The 14,786-nt window shown below is 43.0% G+C and overlaps 2 protein-coding genes across 4 annotated transcripts in view; one reads left to right on the top strand and one right to left on the bottom strand.

The window, feature by feature from the left end:
- The window catches only part of RASL12 (RAS like family 12), a 326,560-nt gene that overhangs the window by 96,242 nt on the left and 215,532 nt on the right, over positions 1–14,786 (top strand). The gene's annotated exons all lie outside the window — the stretch shown is intronic.
- The window catches only part of SV2B (synaptic vesicle glycoprotein 2B), a 135,906-nt gene that overhangs the window by 85,776 nt on the left and 35,344 nt on the right, over positions 1–14,786 (bottom strand). For all 3 annotated transcript variants that reach the window (XM_081965099.1, XM_081965100.1, XM_081965098.1), the window contains exons 2-4: positions 9,492–10,362; positions 3,095–3,275; positions 866–1,017 (exon numbers count right to left, since the gene is read on the bottom strand). In XM_081965099.1, the coding sequence (XP_081821225.1) occupies positions 866–1,017; positions 3,095–3,275; positions 9,492–9,981 (823 nt within the window). In that variant the 5' untranslated portion in view covers positions 9,982–10,362. The remainder of the gene's footprint in view (positions 1–865; positions 1,018–3,094; positions 3,276–9,491; positions 10,363–14,786) is intronic.

The following is a 14,786-nucleotide window of genomic DNA, read 5'->3' as shown; positions in this document are numbered from 1 at the left end:
GAGCCTTAAATTTAGGAGCTGCTGATCCAGCTCCTTATTTTGCTGGACTAATCAAGAAAGCCATGGACCATCATTATTCAGCATTACAGCATGCAGCTTACAATAGTTGAAGAGATCTGTTACATCCCCCTTTATGAAGCAAAGCAGGTTTGGATGGTCTAGAGATAAGATGACCTGTGGATGCCAGGAACATGTATATGCAATAAACTGCACCAATCCATTCCAGATTATTCTACAATCCATCCAGAACCCCAGAAACACCCCACAATTGGCAGGTTTAATTTGGGATTAAACCTGTAGCATCCCCCCAGGCCGTTCTACTGCATTGGCCTTCTTCAAATAATTCCTTCTATAAATGGTTGGACTATGATACCTGGCTAAAGAAGATGGGAAGTCTCATCACCATCATCGTCCTTTGAGTCAAACATGACTCTTGATGATTTGGTGAACATGTCCATGAAGATTTTGTGGTAGCTCTTATATGGAAATGGTCACATCGTTTCTTCCGAATTCTGTTATGCCAAAGGTATTGGCCAAAACATGGAGGTCACCAGGTTGAATAAAGATACATTGCAGCCTGTTTAACCTAGTTTGGTGTCCTGGTCCCACTAGGTCAGGGGTCTCCAACCTTGGCAACTTTAAGACTTGTGGACTTCAACTCCCAAAGTTCCTCAACCAGCAAAGCCAAAGCTGGCTGAGGAATTCTGGGAGTTGAAGTCCACAAGTCTTAAAGTTGCCAAGGTTGGAGACCCCTGCACTAGGTGATCGGAAGCACGTCATTTCAATGAAATAAAACCTAGCCAACAACAGCCTGGAGACAAGACACAGAAGCAGGGAAATTCCCTCTAGATCTGGAAGCAATTACCGTAATGTGGAATGATGCTCCAAGCCATGACCGAGGCATACAAGCCACCAATCATCCAGAACATGCAGAGCCAGCTCAGATGTTCTCCTCGCTTCTCACGGGCTAAGAATTCGGAGAAATAGGCAAATACGATGGGCAGGGAGCCTCCGATACTGAAGAGAGAAAAGGAGGAAACTGGAAGGATAAAACAACTTAGAAACCGTAGAGAGGGTTTCTTTCTTTTCTTTTTTTTTGATAGTAATTTTTATTGTTTTTTCTTTCTTCAACATATGTTATGATCATTATGTCAACCTTTTGTACATTGTCACATCGTCTTATCTATACATGTTTTTCTCTTTTCACTCTATATTACAGTCATTATGTTAACATTTGTACCTTGTTATATCATCTTATCTATATCTGTTTATAATATTCCGCTTCTATATTTACATACTTTTATGCACAGTTCTATATGTATTTATATATATTGTTTTTGGCTTAATTATTTTTCTTGTTTTCTAACCATTCATACCAATTATTCCAGATTTCATGATATTCCGATTCCTCTTTATCTTTTAATTTTAGGGTTAATTTGTCCATCTCTGCGCAGTCCAGTGTTTTTTTAATCATTAATTCGTCTGGGGGGGGGGTAGTAGTTTCATAGTAACCTAGTAACATCAACTATGTTCTGTGTTCTTTATATATCTTTGCTTTTTGTAAATCTACGTTGGACTTAACAGAATGACAGAGTTGGAAGGGACCTTGGAGGTCTTCTAATTCAGGGGTCACCAACCTTTCGGACCTAGGGGACCACTAAATTCATAATTTTAAATCCCGCGGACCACAAATATGATCTGCCTAATGATTGACATGGTGGGTGTGGTTTGGTGGTCATGTGACTGGGTAGGCGTGGCCAACTCAATGTCACTCACATCAAGGGACGCCTTGCCAGACTCTACTCGCTCCTTCCTTCCCACCCATTCCTCCTCTGCCCGCCCAGGCTCCTTAGGACCCCAACAGGAAGCAGCTGTTAGAGCTAAGCAGCCACCATGAGAAAGAGTTGGCAAAAAAAACCTGGCTCAGTTCAGATTGGATCTGACCGAGAAGGAGGCTCAGCAGAAGCACCCCACTGAGGACTACGAGCATAGGTTGTCCAAGCAGAGGGAAGACCTGCAGGAGTGCAAGGCAAGGGGCCAGCACCTGGAGGCTCAGTGGGCTGAGATGGTCAGCCAGTTCCAGGCCATGATGCAGTCCCACTGGAACAAGGCCCTCCGGCTCTTTGCCACCAGCGGCACTTCCCTCCAGTCTTCGCCCAAAGCCCCCCACCAGGAGACTGAAGCAGACCCCAAGTCAGAATTTCTGTCCCCCTCCAACCTGCACAAAAAGACCCTGAAGGGGGAGACTCTCTGCAGCAACATAAGCGTTCATTGCACGTCTCCAGCCCAGGGGCTGTACTTTGAGGATCCCTAATTTAGTGCAATATAAAAAAGGCAAATGATTTTTCTGCGGATCACCAACATTTCCTCGTGGACCAGCAGTCGGTGACCCCTGTTCTGGTCCATCCCTCTGCTGGTTGTCCAATATCTTCTTAAAAGCCTCCACAACTTCTCAAGGCAAGCTGTTCCACTGGTTAATTGTTCTCACTGTCAGAAAATTTCTCCTTAGTTGTAGGTTGCTTCTCTCTTTGTTTAGTTTCCATCCATTGCTTCTAGTCCTGCCTGCTGGTACTTCGTAGAATAGGTTGACTCCCTCTTCTTTGTGGCAGCCCCTCAAATATTGGGACACTGCTATCATGTCTCCCCTAGTTCTCCTTTTCACTAGACTAGACAAACCCAATTCCTTCAACTGTTCTTCATTTGTTTCAGCCTCCAGCCCCCTGATTATCTTTCTTGCTCTTTCCAGAGACTCAACATCATTTTTATAATAAATGATGAATGCCGTATTCTAAGCGTGGCCTTATTGAGGCTTTATATGACAGCACTAAATACTTCACACGATCTTAATTCTACCCCTCAGTTAATGTAACCCAGGATGGCACTGGCTTCTTTAGTTGCTGCCTTCATAACCATTGCAAAAAGGTTTACACTGCATTGTAAAACATATGCAACGTATGTTCAATTGCTGTTCCAAGGAGCTTGCTTGGGGATGGGGAGTGTAGGAAGCCAATCGGCTTAAGCAATACTATCACATATCAGATGTCTCCCTTGGCCCGGAATAAGCTTGTACTTCTACAGAGCATTCGGTACGTACCCAAAGCCGGAGATCAGGCGGCAGAAGAGGAAGAAGCCATATTGCTGAACAAATGAGGAGAGGAACGCAAAACTGGCATTGATGGAGAGCGATATGATCAGGCACTGCTTCCGGCCCAGCTTGTCTGCCAGGCCACTCCAGAAAAGGGCCCCCACCATCATTCCAAAATAAACAATTAGTCCTGCACATAAGACACAAGGGGGACAAGGCACATTAGTCCCTGTACTTATTCCTATTAGCAGTGGCATATCTCCAGGTTTCCAAAAACGCCCACTTGCCAACTCTGCAGAAATAATGATCCAGGTACTGCCTCCCTCCCTACCCCCCCCCCACAACAAAGCCCCCCCCCAGTAGCAAAAAGCATCAAAAGTCTTCACTCATCAAGGCAGCAAATGTCTAGCACCAATTATTGGGGGAAAGGAAGGGGAAACAGTCATCCTCAAGTCCAATGCAGCTCTTGGTGATGATGACACATCCATAGGTTTTCTTGGCCATGAAATAGAAGATATTTGTCATTGTCTTTTTCTGGAATATTTCCCCCCAAATTTCCAACTCTAGCCTGGAGGTTATGATGTCCTGGTGATCCCTACGTAACATGCAGAGGATGATCAACTAAAGTCAAGCAAGCAAGCGAGGAGGGAGGGAGGGAGGGAGGGAGGGAGGGAGGGAGGGAAGGAAGGAAGGAAGGAAGGAAGGAAGGAAGGAAGGAAGGAAGGAAGGAAGGAAGGAAGGAAAAATTGAAAGATGCTGTGGAAGAAAGGGAGAGAGAAACTAAGAGGGAGGCAGCAGGCAGGCAGGCAAGGGGGGAGGGAGGGAGGGAGGGAGGGAGGGAGGGAGGGAGGGAGGAAGGAAGGAAGGAAGGAAGGAAGAAAGAAAAGAAAGAAAGAAAGAAAGAAAGAAAGAAAGAAAGAAAGAAAGAAAGAAAGAAAGAAAGAAAGAAAGAAAGAAAGAAAGATCTATACAAGCAGGTGCAAATATAAGTGACCAGCTGGAAACAGGACGGAATAATAGTCCTTTTTCTGGCTCTAATCTCAGTTCTCATAGGAAGCAAAATATTCACAAGTTGGCCAAGACAAAATGTACCAATGCAAACAATGTTCCAATGAACATTCCCCAAAGCAGAACAAATAAACTGCCACAACGAGATGCCTGGCTCGTTGCAAGATCCCCAGTTTGCTAAACAAGCTCCTAGAAAGTCACAATTCATTGCTGACTCCCTTATTTTATCAGAGGAAAGTGGGGAGTTGATTAATTTCCTCTCGTGGTAGACCAAAGCCCCCTGTGATGTTAAAAGGCACTGCAGCATTAACAACAGCAGCAGCCAGAAAATTTATATCTATGGTAATCAGCCGTTGGAGGAGTCTATAAATATTGTTATTTCTCCTAATCAGGACAAAAGCAAAGGCTTTGTAGTGAACAACACAACATTTATATGCATCGGCTTCAAGGCTGCAAACCAGCTGTGATTCCCTTTCATCTGCATTCATTATTCATTCTTTTTAGTTTAGTTTAGTTTTGTAGGAGATGCCTTTTCTTTTTCCTTTTTTTTCTTTCTTTTCCCTACTAAGCATATGCATAACACGCAAGCACATATAAACACATGCACACGCCATCATCATCTCCTTTGAACGACCCCATAATCCCTTGCAGGGTGGAGTCTTGGGCAACTGAACAGAGCTGAATGTTTACTGGCCGGATGCCCTTCCAGTCACCAATGCAGAGTTTTGTTCAGCAGATACATTCTCATTGTGCCCAGAGAGAAATATCTGCTTCTACCTAGGATTGAATTCATAGCCTCCTGATTGTGAGGCCAAAGCTCTACCTCTAGGCCACCACACCACTCCAATGATAGAAGTCCTATCAGATATATTACTTAATAATTGATGTAATCTTAAATTAATAATGACTAGTGCTAGCAATTATTGCAGACAAAAGGAAAAGTTTGTTAATGGAGAAGAAAATGAAGCATCAGCCCACGTGTCTCATCATTCGCAACGCGCGTGGCCCATGTAGATCAGGGGTTCTCAACCTGTGGGTCGGGACCCCATAGGGGGTCAAATGACCCTTTCACTGGGGTCGCCTAAGTCCATTGGAAAACACGTCTTTTCGATGGTCTTAGGATCCGAGACACCAATTTTATGGTTGGGGGTCACCACAACACGAGAAACTGTATTAAAGGGTCGCGGCATTGGGAAGGTTGAGAACCACTGATGTACATTAATGCATCCGGTTAGGTAAAATACTCTTGTAAGATCAATACAGTCCCCAGGTCACCAACGGGGATGATTAATGCTACCAGGAAAGACTGAATGCCCTGCTTTGACTTGAGCCTGTGCTGAGAGATTAAAAGGGGAAGGGGGAAGGGGGGGGTAAACATCCTTTCCTGCAGATAAAATCCTTCATGCCAGCTGTTCCCCAAAGCTTCTTAAAAGCAGAGGCCATTCTCCTCCTTCACCCGGCACATATAGAAATGCCTGTGTTCCAACTTTTCCACTCCATTTTTTATATGGATCTGTGCATCCTCATTCCGTTGCTCTCTGCAAACCCTAATGTGAGTGTAGCACAGGGGTGGGCAATTAATTTTGACCAGGGGTCGTATGAGAAACCGGGACTATTCCAGAGGGCCAAATCAACCTAGTTGTGAAGGTGCGCAGGCATGCAAGCAGGCATATACGCAAACTGTAAAAAATAGCCATTGCCTTCAGAATAGAGGCAATACAGTTGTATTGTGTGCACAGTTCACATCTATTGATATTTGATTTGCAATTGATCTCATGAGGGCTGGACAGGAACAGCCAAAGAGCCAGATATGGCTTGGAGGTCCTAAACTGCCCAGGTATGGCCTAGCAACCTAATGGTTGGTTTCTATATAATCTAGAATCTATATATAATCTATATAATTGCACCCCAAATGTTAATAAAGGAAGTTAAATTTCTTTAGGAATGCCTCTAAAAGGAAAACTCAAGGCAGGAAAATGTATAAAGCACCTGAGACCTATATTCTAATACTCAGATCACTGGCTAAAGATGACATCAACAGGCGAATGGTAAGATAGCTGCCTACAATTTACTTGCAACCAGTTTCTTTACATTTCAGCCACAGGTAAAATATGAAACACTCAGCCTGAACTTTGACATTAGAGTAGTATCATCATGGCAGAAAGTAAGGAGGAACTAAAGAGCCTCTTGATGCGGGTGAAGAAGAAGAGTGCAAAAGTTGGCTTGAAACTCAACATTAAGAAAATTAAGATCATGGCATCCATCCCTTTCAATTCCTGACAAATAGATGGGGAAGAAATGGAGGTAGTGACAGATTTTATTTTCCTGAGCTCCAAGATCACTGCAGATGGGGTATAGCCAAGAAATTAAAAGACACTTGCTTCTGTGACGGGTGGGGGGAAGCTATGGCAAATCTTAGACAGCATACTAAAAAGCAGAGACATCACCCTCACCAAAAAAAAAGTGCATCTAGTCAAGGCTATGGTTTTCCCAGTTGCAATGGATGGCTGTGAAAGTTGGACCATAAGAAAAGCTGAGCCCCTTTGCACTATGGTGCTGGAGAAGACTCCTGCGAGTACCTTGGACTGCAAAGCGATCCATCCGGTCAGTCCTAGAGGAGATCAACCCTGACTGCTCTTTAGAAGGCCAGATCCTGAAGAGGAAACACAAGTACTTTGGCCACCTAATGAGAAGGAAGGACTCACTGGAGAAGAGCCTAATGCTGGGAACGATGGAGGGCAAAAGAAGAAGGGGACGACAGAGAATGAGGTGGCTGGATGAAGTAACTAAAGTAGTTGGTGTGCGCTTAAATGGACTCCAGGGGATGGTAGAGCACAGGGAGGCCTGGTGGAACATTGTCCATGGGGTCGCGATGGGTCAGAAACGACTTCGCAACTAACAACAACAGCCTGCACTTTGCTGGTGGCAATGATCTAATAATGCTAGACATTTCAAGGGGCAGGAGAGGGAGTCTCACAAATGCTTGATTATCACCAGCTATCAAGCAAATAATGTTTTTCCCTTGTATTGGTATTCCTCACTCTGTTTTTTAAAAACGACACCACTAGTCTTCATTCTCCTTTAAAAATGAAAGTAGAACTTGATTGAATACTGTTCAACTGATGGAGGAACTGCAAGAATTGCACCCAAGGTATTAGATGAACCTATTTCCTTATAGTATATATATACTACCACCTCTTACAATACTGGACAACACAGTATCAACAGTAGAGACCTTCAAATTTCTAGGTTCTATCATATCTCAAGACCTAAAATGGACACCTAACATCAAAAACGTCATCAAAAAAGCACAACAAAGAATGTTCTTTCTGTGCCAACTCAGGAAGCTCAAACTGCCCAAGGAGCTGCTGATTCTGTTCTACAGAGGAATTATTGAGTCTGTCATCTGCACCTCCATAACTGTCTGGTTTGGTTCTGCAACCCAACAAGACAGACTTCAGAGGATAATTAGAACTGCAGAAAAAAACAATTACTGCCAACCTGCCTTCCATTGAGGACCTCTATGCTCCAGGAGTCAAAAAGAGGGCTGTGAAAATATTTACAGACCCCCCACATCCTGGACATAAATTGTTTCAATTCCTAACCTCAAAATGATGCTATAGAGCACTATACACCAAGACAACTAGACACAAGCACAGTTTTTTCCTGTACGCCATCACTCTGCTAAACAAATAATTCCCTCAACACTGTCAAATTATTTGCTAAGTCTGCATTACTGTTACTATTAATCTTCTCATCGTTCCTATCACCCATCTCCTCCCACTTATGACTGTATGACTGTAACTTTGTTCCTTGTATCCTCACGATTTATATTGAGCATTTCCTAGTAAGATTTGATTGCTTATTTGTACCCTATGACTATCATTAAGTGTTGTTCCTTATGATTCTTGACGAATGTATCTTGTCTTTTTATGTACAATGAGACCTTGTGCACCAAAGACAAATCCCTTGTGTGTCCAATCACACTTGGCCAATATAGAATTTTATTCTATTCTTTGGGGTGCATCATCTTTGACTTTTTTTTATTATACCCTGCAGTCCTTCCTGCTTTCGGTTGTCTCTTACAATCGAAAGAGACCCCTGGACAAGTTGAACAAAAATTATCCCAGCTGGGCCACAAACACCACATGTTGAATCACTTTCAGATCATGCAGTTTTGCCTGGATATCGATTTATGAGACAACAGAAAGACATTTAAAGAAAAAGGAAAACAATGCTTTTCCAGTATCTATCAGCATAAATAAACCAAACCGAAGAACGAAATTCATGCAATTCAAGTGAAATAAAATTATATAAGAGTCACTTGATGGGAGAAAACCAAGTCAAATGGTTTTCTGCTTGGCCCAACAGAGTTTTACAAATGTAATTACTGCGTAGTTTCATCTGGCACATGGTTTTCTTCAGAAAAGGAGAAGTCATTTGAACTCAACACACCTGCCAAATTAGCTTTCAGAGGGGGCAGGGAGTGGGCGAGAACAGCAGAAAATCTGTTTTCACATATAGAAAAAATGTTTCACATTTAACCACGTGGAACGCAACACCCAGGATAACAAACCTCTCCAACTCTGTGGATGTGCCATGCATAATTTTTTTAAAAAATCTATTGTGAAATATAAAGAAAGAATATCTACAACTGATCTGCTTGTAATATTAAGCAAGTGGTCTTAGTAGGTGTTTTTTTCCATTTCAATAGTGGATTCTTTTTTTTTTTTTTTGGAGAAAGCATCTTTGGGACAACCGTGGAAGATTGAGAATGGAAGATTGGGAATCTCCATAGACATTTAAATACATTTAAATATCTTTAAATGTGAATATTTACTGCAGTTTTCGGAGTATAAGATGCATCTTTTTCCCTCAAAAAAGAGGCTGAAAATCTAGGTGCATCTTATACACTGAATAAAGCATTTTTTGCCTCCCGAAACCGCGCCTCCCTCGTCAAAATGGCTGTGCATAGCCTTTAGGAGGCTTCCAGAGTGCTCTTGGGAGCTGGGGAGGGCAGAAATGAGCAGAAAATGGGCTATTTGTTGCTCAGTTTTGCCCCCCCCCCAGCCCCCAGGAGCACTCTATAAGCCTCCTAAAGCCTGTGCATGCCCCTTTTTGACAAAAAATGGGCCTGTTTTTGCAAAAATGGGTCATTTTTTGCTCTGTTTTGGGGGGCGCCCCCCAGGAGCACTCTACAAGCCTCCTAAAGGCTATTCATGTCCTTTTAAAAAAAACGGGCCATCTTTGGGAGGTCAACAGAGTGCTTTTTTTAAAATTTGCCTCTTCAAAATCTTGGGGCATCTTATACTCCGGGGCGTCTTATACACCGAAAAATACGGTAATCAGGAAAGCTTTACATCATCCTTCCTTGTTCCTTGAGACATGTAGGACTCACCTAGCATTCCTTTGTTGGAGCTTGATAAGCACATATCCTTCTCAGCACTGGGCAGAACAAAACCGACCACAAACACTTCCACTCCATCCGCCATCAGGGCCAAGCCCAACACAATGAAAAGCATCCACTGGAATCGTCCGTGGCCGCATTCCACAATGATGTTCTCATACTGGTGGGCCAACTGCTCTTCATCTTCCATCTTTTCTGCTATCAGCTCGTCATGATCTCTGAACTCATTGGACAGACCGGCTTTTTTCTTCTGCTTGGGCTTGTCATCCGGGTGAGGAATGCCCTGGTACTCTCCTTCATAGACTTCATCGTCTTCATCGTGGCCTTCGGTAGCGTCGCTCTGGGCATCTTCTTCCCGATTGGGTTCCTCCCCGGTGTGATAGGTTGAGTCGTTGGGCGCATAACCCGTGTAGCCACCATCCTGGTAGCGATAGTCATCGAACCCCCCATGGGTCCCTTGGTTTCTATGGCCACCATCCATTTTGAGTCAATACGTCTGGATGGACAGTTATATTTTGTCAAAGTTTGTTCTGTGTTTGTTGCAAGTGGATATATTTTAACCTGTTCAGTTAACTACATGGGCATAACTGCCTCTTCCTTTAAATACGTGCTTGATGTGTAATCAAACCACCACAATTTAGATGAAACTTTGCAGGTTAAGCCTTTTAATTAAGGAACAGTATCCTTCCTAAAGCATGCCATGGTATTTCAGCTCTGCCTTTTCGTGTCTTCTGAATCCTTCAGCTGTCAAGCGATGTTGGGGGAGGAAACCCAAGGGATCAGCGGCTCTTCTCATCAGGCGCTAGTGAGCTTTGGCAGATCCTTTGCTTTTGGGGTTCATCTCCCTGTGGAAAGTCACATCCTAGAGAAGCAAAAAGGGGAAAGAGAAAAATACACAATTAAATGCTATGAAAGAGAGAGAAAGGTCATGCCATGGTATATTTTCTGACATGTTTCTTTCCCAAAACCTGCCTGGCAGAAATACCAAAGGAATTTCAAGAAAACGCATTCAACTCATCTGGAAATAACTTATGGAAGGGGAAAAAGGGCAGCTAAAATATATTTAAAGACACGGTGGTCCCTAGAATGTCTTTGTGTGTTCCATTTATATTCCCTACTAGCTGATAACCGGGCATTGCCTGGGTATTTATTTATAGGGGGAAAATATGTGGACCAAACGTAATTTCTAATGTTAGATTTTCCCCCTTACCATAGGGAGCCCCCTTGTGGAGTACTGTGAAGCCATTACCATGGCAACTCCACTGTTCTGTACAGTAGAAGCCATTTTAAGGCACAACAGGCTGTATCTTAACAGAACACACACACCAAGAGGTATTAGGGTTGTCTTACCCCCACGGTGCATTTTTCTCCAAAAAGTAAGTCATCTGTGTACAGTTATTCTGGAACACACACACACAGACACACAGTGCACAGACACTGAGAGAGAGGGGGGGGGAGAGATTGTTCAGGTACTCAGGCTTGGCTAGCCCTCAATCCTCTTCCTCCAGGGAGTTCCATGGCTGAGGATGGGATAAACTCTGAGTCTCGTCTCTATACTCCTAGTCCAACACTTTTACAACTACATTGCATTGGTGTACAAGAGAACAAAAACAAGTGATCAAGGCTTGAAGATTCCTTTCAGGTTTCTCCCACAAGTGAAATTGTTTCCACTGAGTGCATAACAGCTGTCCTCTGAACACTGGGAAAAAGTCCAAGTTCTACCAGAAAGTCACATTTTGTAAGGCAGGCTTTTGAAATGCTGTGTAACAACCTGTATTCATCCAATTCTCCCTTTGTAGATGTGCGAGACCCTGTCCAAAATCCCTTAGCAGAATCTCAAAATACTAGCATTGCTCCTCTTTCAATTTTGGGATGGTATAGTTCCTGAAACAACTGTACCCATGAAATGGATCTTCAAATTCTGTCTACTTGCTGCCAAGATAAAGTGGGCAAAGAACTGAAAATTCAAGGCCTGCCCATGTGCCTCTTCCCCACTAATTCCTAAATCCAACACACACATTTTGATGCATGTAATTTCATATCCACATGTCTACATCCATCCTCATGTATTCTAAAATGGTGTGCATGGCTCTTGGATTCTAAGCAGCTGCTCGGCAATATTTGGAAAACCCACTTTTCACATTGTAAGCATAAAGTCATATTTGCTCCTTTGATGCCAGATTATGATTGATGATCCTAGAATCTTACGTGTATACTCAGCTAAAATTCAGGAATCCGGTCTGATTTTGGCTGATGGAAACATCAACCATCATCAACCTAAGTCACCCTGTGGTAGTACATTCCAGGATACTCTTGCACCATCTGAATGTTAGCTTGGCACTCTTGAGAGCGTCTTGCATGGGAAGGAAGACATCCCAGAAAGCAAAAATAAAGTAAGAATACCAATTCCTTGCAGGTGAGAAGCATAGTCATGTTGTCCATTTCAGTTATTCTGACATGGCTGCAAACTCAGATCATCAGGATGGAGAAGAGGAAGAACTTAGTTTATATCTGTCTGTCTATCTATCTATCTTTATTTCTATATATCATCTATGTATCTATCCATGGCAAATCTAGACAGCATACTGAAAAGCAGAGACATCACCTTGCCAACAAAGGTACGTATGGTCAAGGCTATGCTATTCCCAGTTGCAATGAATGGCTGTGAAGGTTGGAGAAGAAAGGCTGAGCACCAAAGAATTGAGGCCTTTGAACTCTGGTGCTAGAGAAGACTCCTGCGAGTCCCTTGGACTGCAAGGCAATCAAACCAGTCAGTCCTAGAGGAGATCAACCCTGACTGCTCTTTAGAAGGCCACATCCTGAAGATGAAACTCAAATACTTTGGCCACCTAATGAAAAAGAAAGACTCACTTGAGAAGAGCCTAATGCTGGGAATGATTGAAAGCAAGAGAAGGAGGGGACAACAGAGAATGAGGTGGCTGGAGTCACAGAAGAAGTAGGCATGTGCTTAAATGGACTCCAGAGGATGGTAGAAGACAGGAAGGCCTGGATGAACGTTGTCCCTGTGGTCACGATGGGTTGGACATGACTTCACAACTAACAACAACAATATATCCATCATCTATTTATCTACAATGTCTGCCTGTTTGTCAGTCAGTCAGTCAATCAATCAATATCTCTATCTATTCTATCTATCTATCTATCTATCTATCTATCTATCTATCTATCTATCTATCTATCTATCTATCTATTTATCCATCTATCTATCATCTATCCAACCATCCATCTATCTTCCCAGGAATTTGGTTTTCTGTTTCTGTCTTTCAACGGAGCAACATTTAAATTCACATGTTATCCTGATTTGAAGGTCTATTACAAGTCTCACAATATAGGAAGTATGTTTGAAATATTAGAGACACATACGCTTTGCAAAGGGAAAGGAAATGGGGCAGCGGTTGGGTTTTTCCAGAAGTATCAGCTTTGCCAAATATCCACTTATGCCAATCTCTGGCACTGCCATGAGCAATGCATACAGTACAGCTCGATCGGTTTTCTTACAGGCTTTCATTTTATTTGCTCCTTTGGCATGCTCTTGTACCTGTAATTGTGCATTCCTCTTGTCTTGCATTTAATTGTGCATTCCTCTTGTCTTGCATTCTCTGGCACATGCAACTGTGCATTCCTATTTCATTCCCAGGATCCCAGAGTCCCCCAAATCATGAATTTCAATCAGGATGGTGAACAAATCTTGGAAGTGAATTGCACAGAAAACCAAGGAACAGCTTTCAACTCCCACAGAGTTGGAAAGACAGAGGCACAAAGATTTATAGCTCTGACTTTCAAGATTTCCTCCCTGTCTCTTTCTCTCTCTGAGGAAGGGAGCATTAGCTAATGAGCCGTGATTCCTTTTTTAAATTCCACTTGCAAGAATAGTCATCTTCTGGATCCTCTTACAGAGCTCCAGGCCATCCTTTCCATTTCAATGAAATGGGGAGGGGGATGGAGGCTCAAACGGTCTAGTTTGACTCAGCATTTGCAACGTTGCACCAAAATGCACTCCAATCCATTACGACTCTTGGAGAAAACTGTGCGAGCTGCAGCTCACTTTATTTGTGCCTCTGATGAAGGGAGCTACGGCCCCTGGAAACGGGTGCCTTTTAATGAAATCGGTCAGCTAAAAATGTTACTACCAGACTCCTCCCAATCTCTTGCCTTTCCTCTTCCTAGCACTGACTCCTCACCTGCACTTTTGCATAGTTCTTTGGATGCATCTGGATTCCATCTGGATTAAGAGCCATGCTGGCACAGTGGTTAGAGTGCAGTACTGCAGGCTTTTTCTGCTGATTGCCGGCTGCCAGAAGTTTTGTAGTTCAAATCTCACCAGCTCAAGGTTGACTCAGCCTTCCATCCTTCTGAGGTCGGTAAAATAAGGACCCAGATTGTTGGGGGCAAGATGCTGAGACGATGCTGAGACTCTGTAAACCATTTAGGGCTATAAAGCACTATGAAGTGGTATATAAGTCTAAGTGCTATTGCTGTCTTCCTTCCTTCCTTCCTTCCCAATGGTTAGAATGCAGTATTGCAAGCTAACTCTGCCCACTGCCAGGAGTTCAAACCTGACCACCTTAAGGTTGACTCAGCCTTCCATCCTTCCGAGGTCAGTAAAATGATTGTTGGGGGGCCATAGGCTGACTCTGTAGACTGCTTAGATAGGGCTGTAAAGCACGGTAAGGCAGTATATACATCTAAGTGTTATTGCTAAGTAATATTGCTATTGCTATTTTTTTTAAAATCTACTGTACTGTAATACGTTTAAAGAGATAACGCTTCGTGGAAAGGAATCCGTTGCAAGGTGACATTTCCTGTGGCCTTTGCAAAATCAAATCTGTACTTTAAACAGATGGTTTAGTGGTGGCGATGCTTGTGATTTTAAAAGTGAGGCAATGTCTCAAAATCCATGTTATTTCTTTGGAACAAAAACTACAAAAATACCCACCACAGATTGTCTCATCTGAAACCTGGATCAGATTTATTTATTTAGATACAGACTCCCATTGCAAGGGAGAGGCTTTTTCTGCTGGCATCTCTGCAGAAGGATATTTAATCATCATCATCCTCTAGAACGAGAAAAGGCGAGCCTCAATCTCTGCTCTGAGTGAGAAACTTTACTCAAAATTTCTACTATGCAGCACACAAAATATTTCTATTATAAATCTAATACCAGTTTGATCTACTGCTGAAGGCCCCAAGCTAGAAACTGGGAGACAGCTGGGTGACTTTGGGTCAATCACCAACAGACTGTGAATTCTAGTCTCAAGTTAGCCA

This window comes from Natrix helvetica (assembly GCF_964273705.1).
Source record: "Natrix helvetica genome assembly, chromosome: 12".
Taxonomy (NCBI): domain Eukaryota; kingdom Metazoa; phylum Chordata; class Lepidosauria; order Squamata; family Natricidae; genus Natrix; species Natrix helvetica.
The sequence above is the reverse complement of the archived record's forward strand: the minus strand, read 5'-3'. Positions and strand labels throughout refer to the sequence as shown.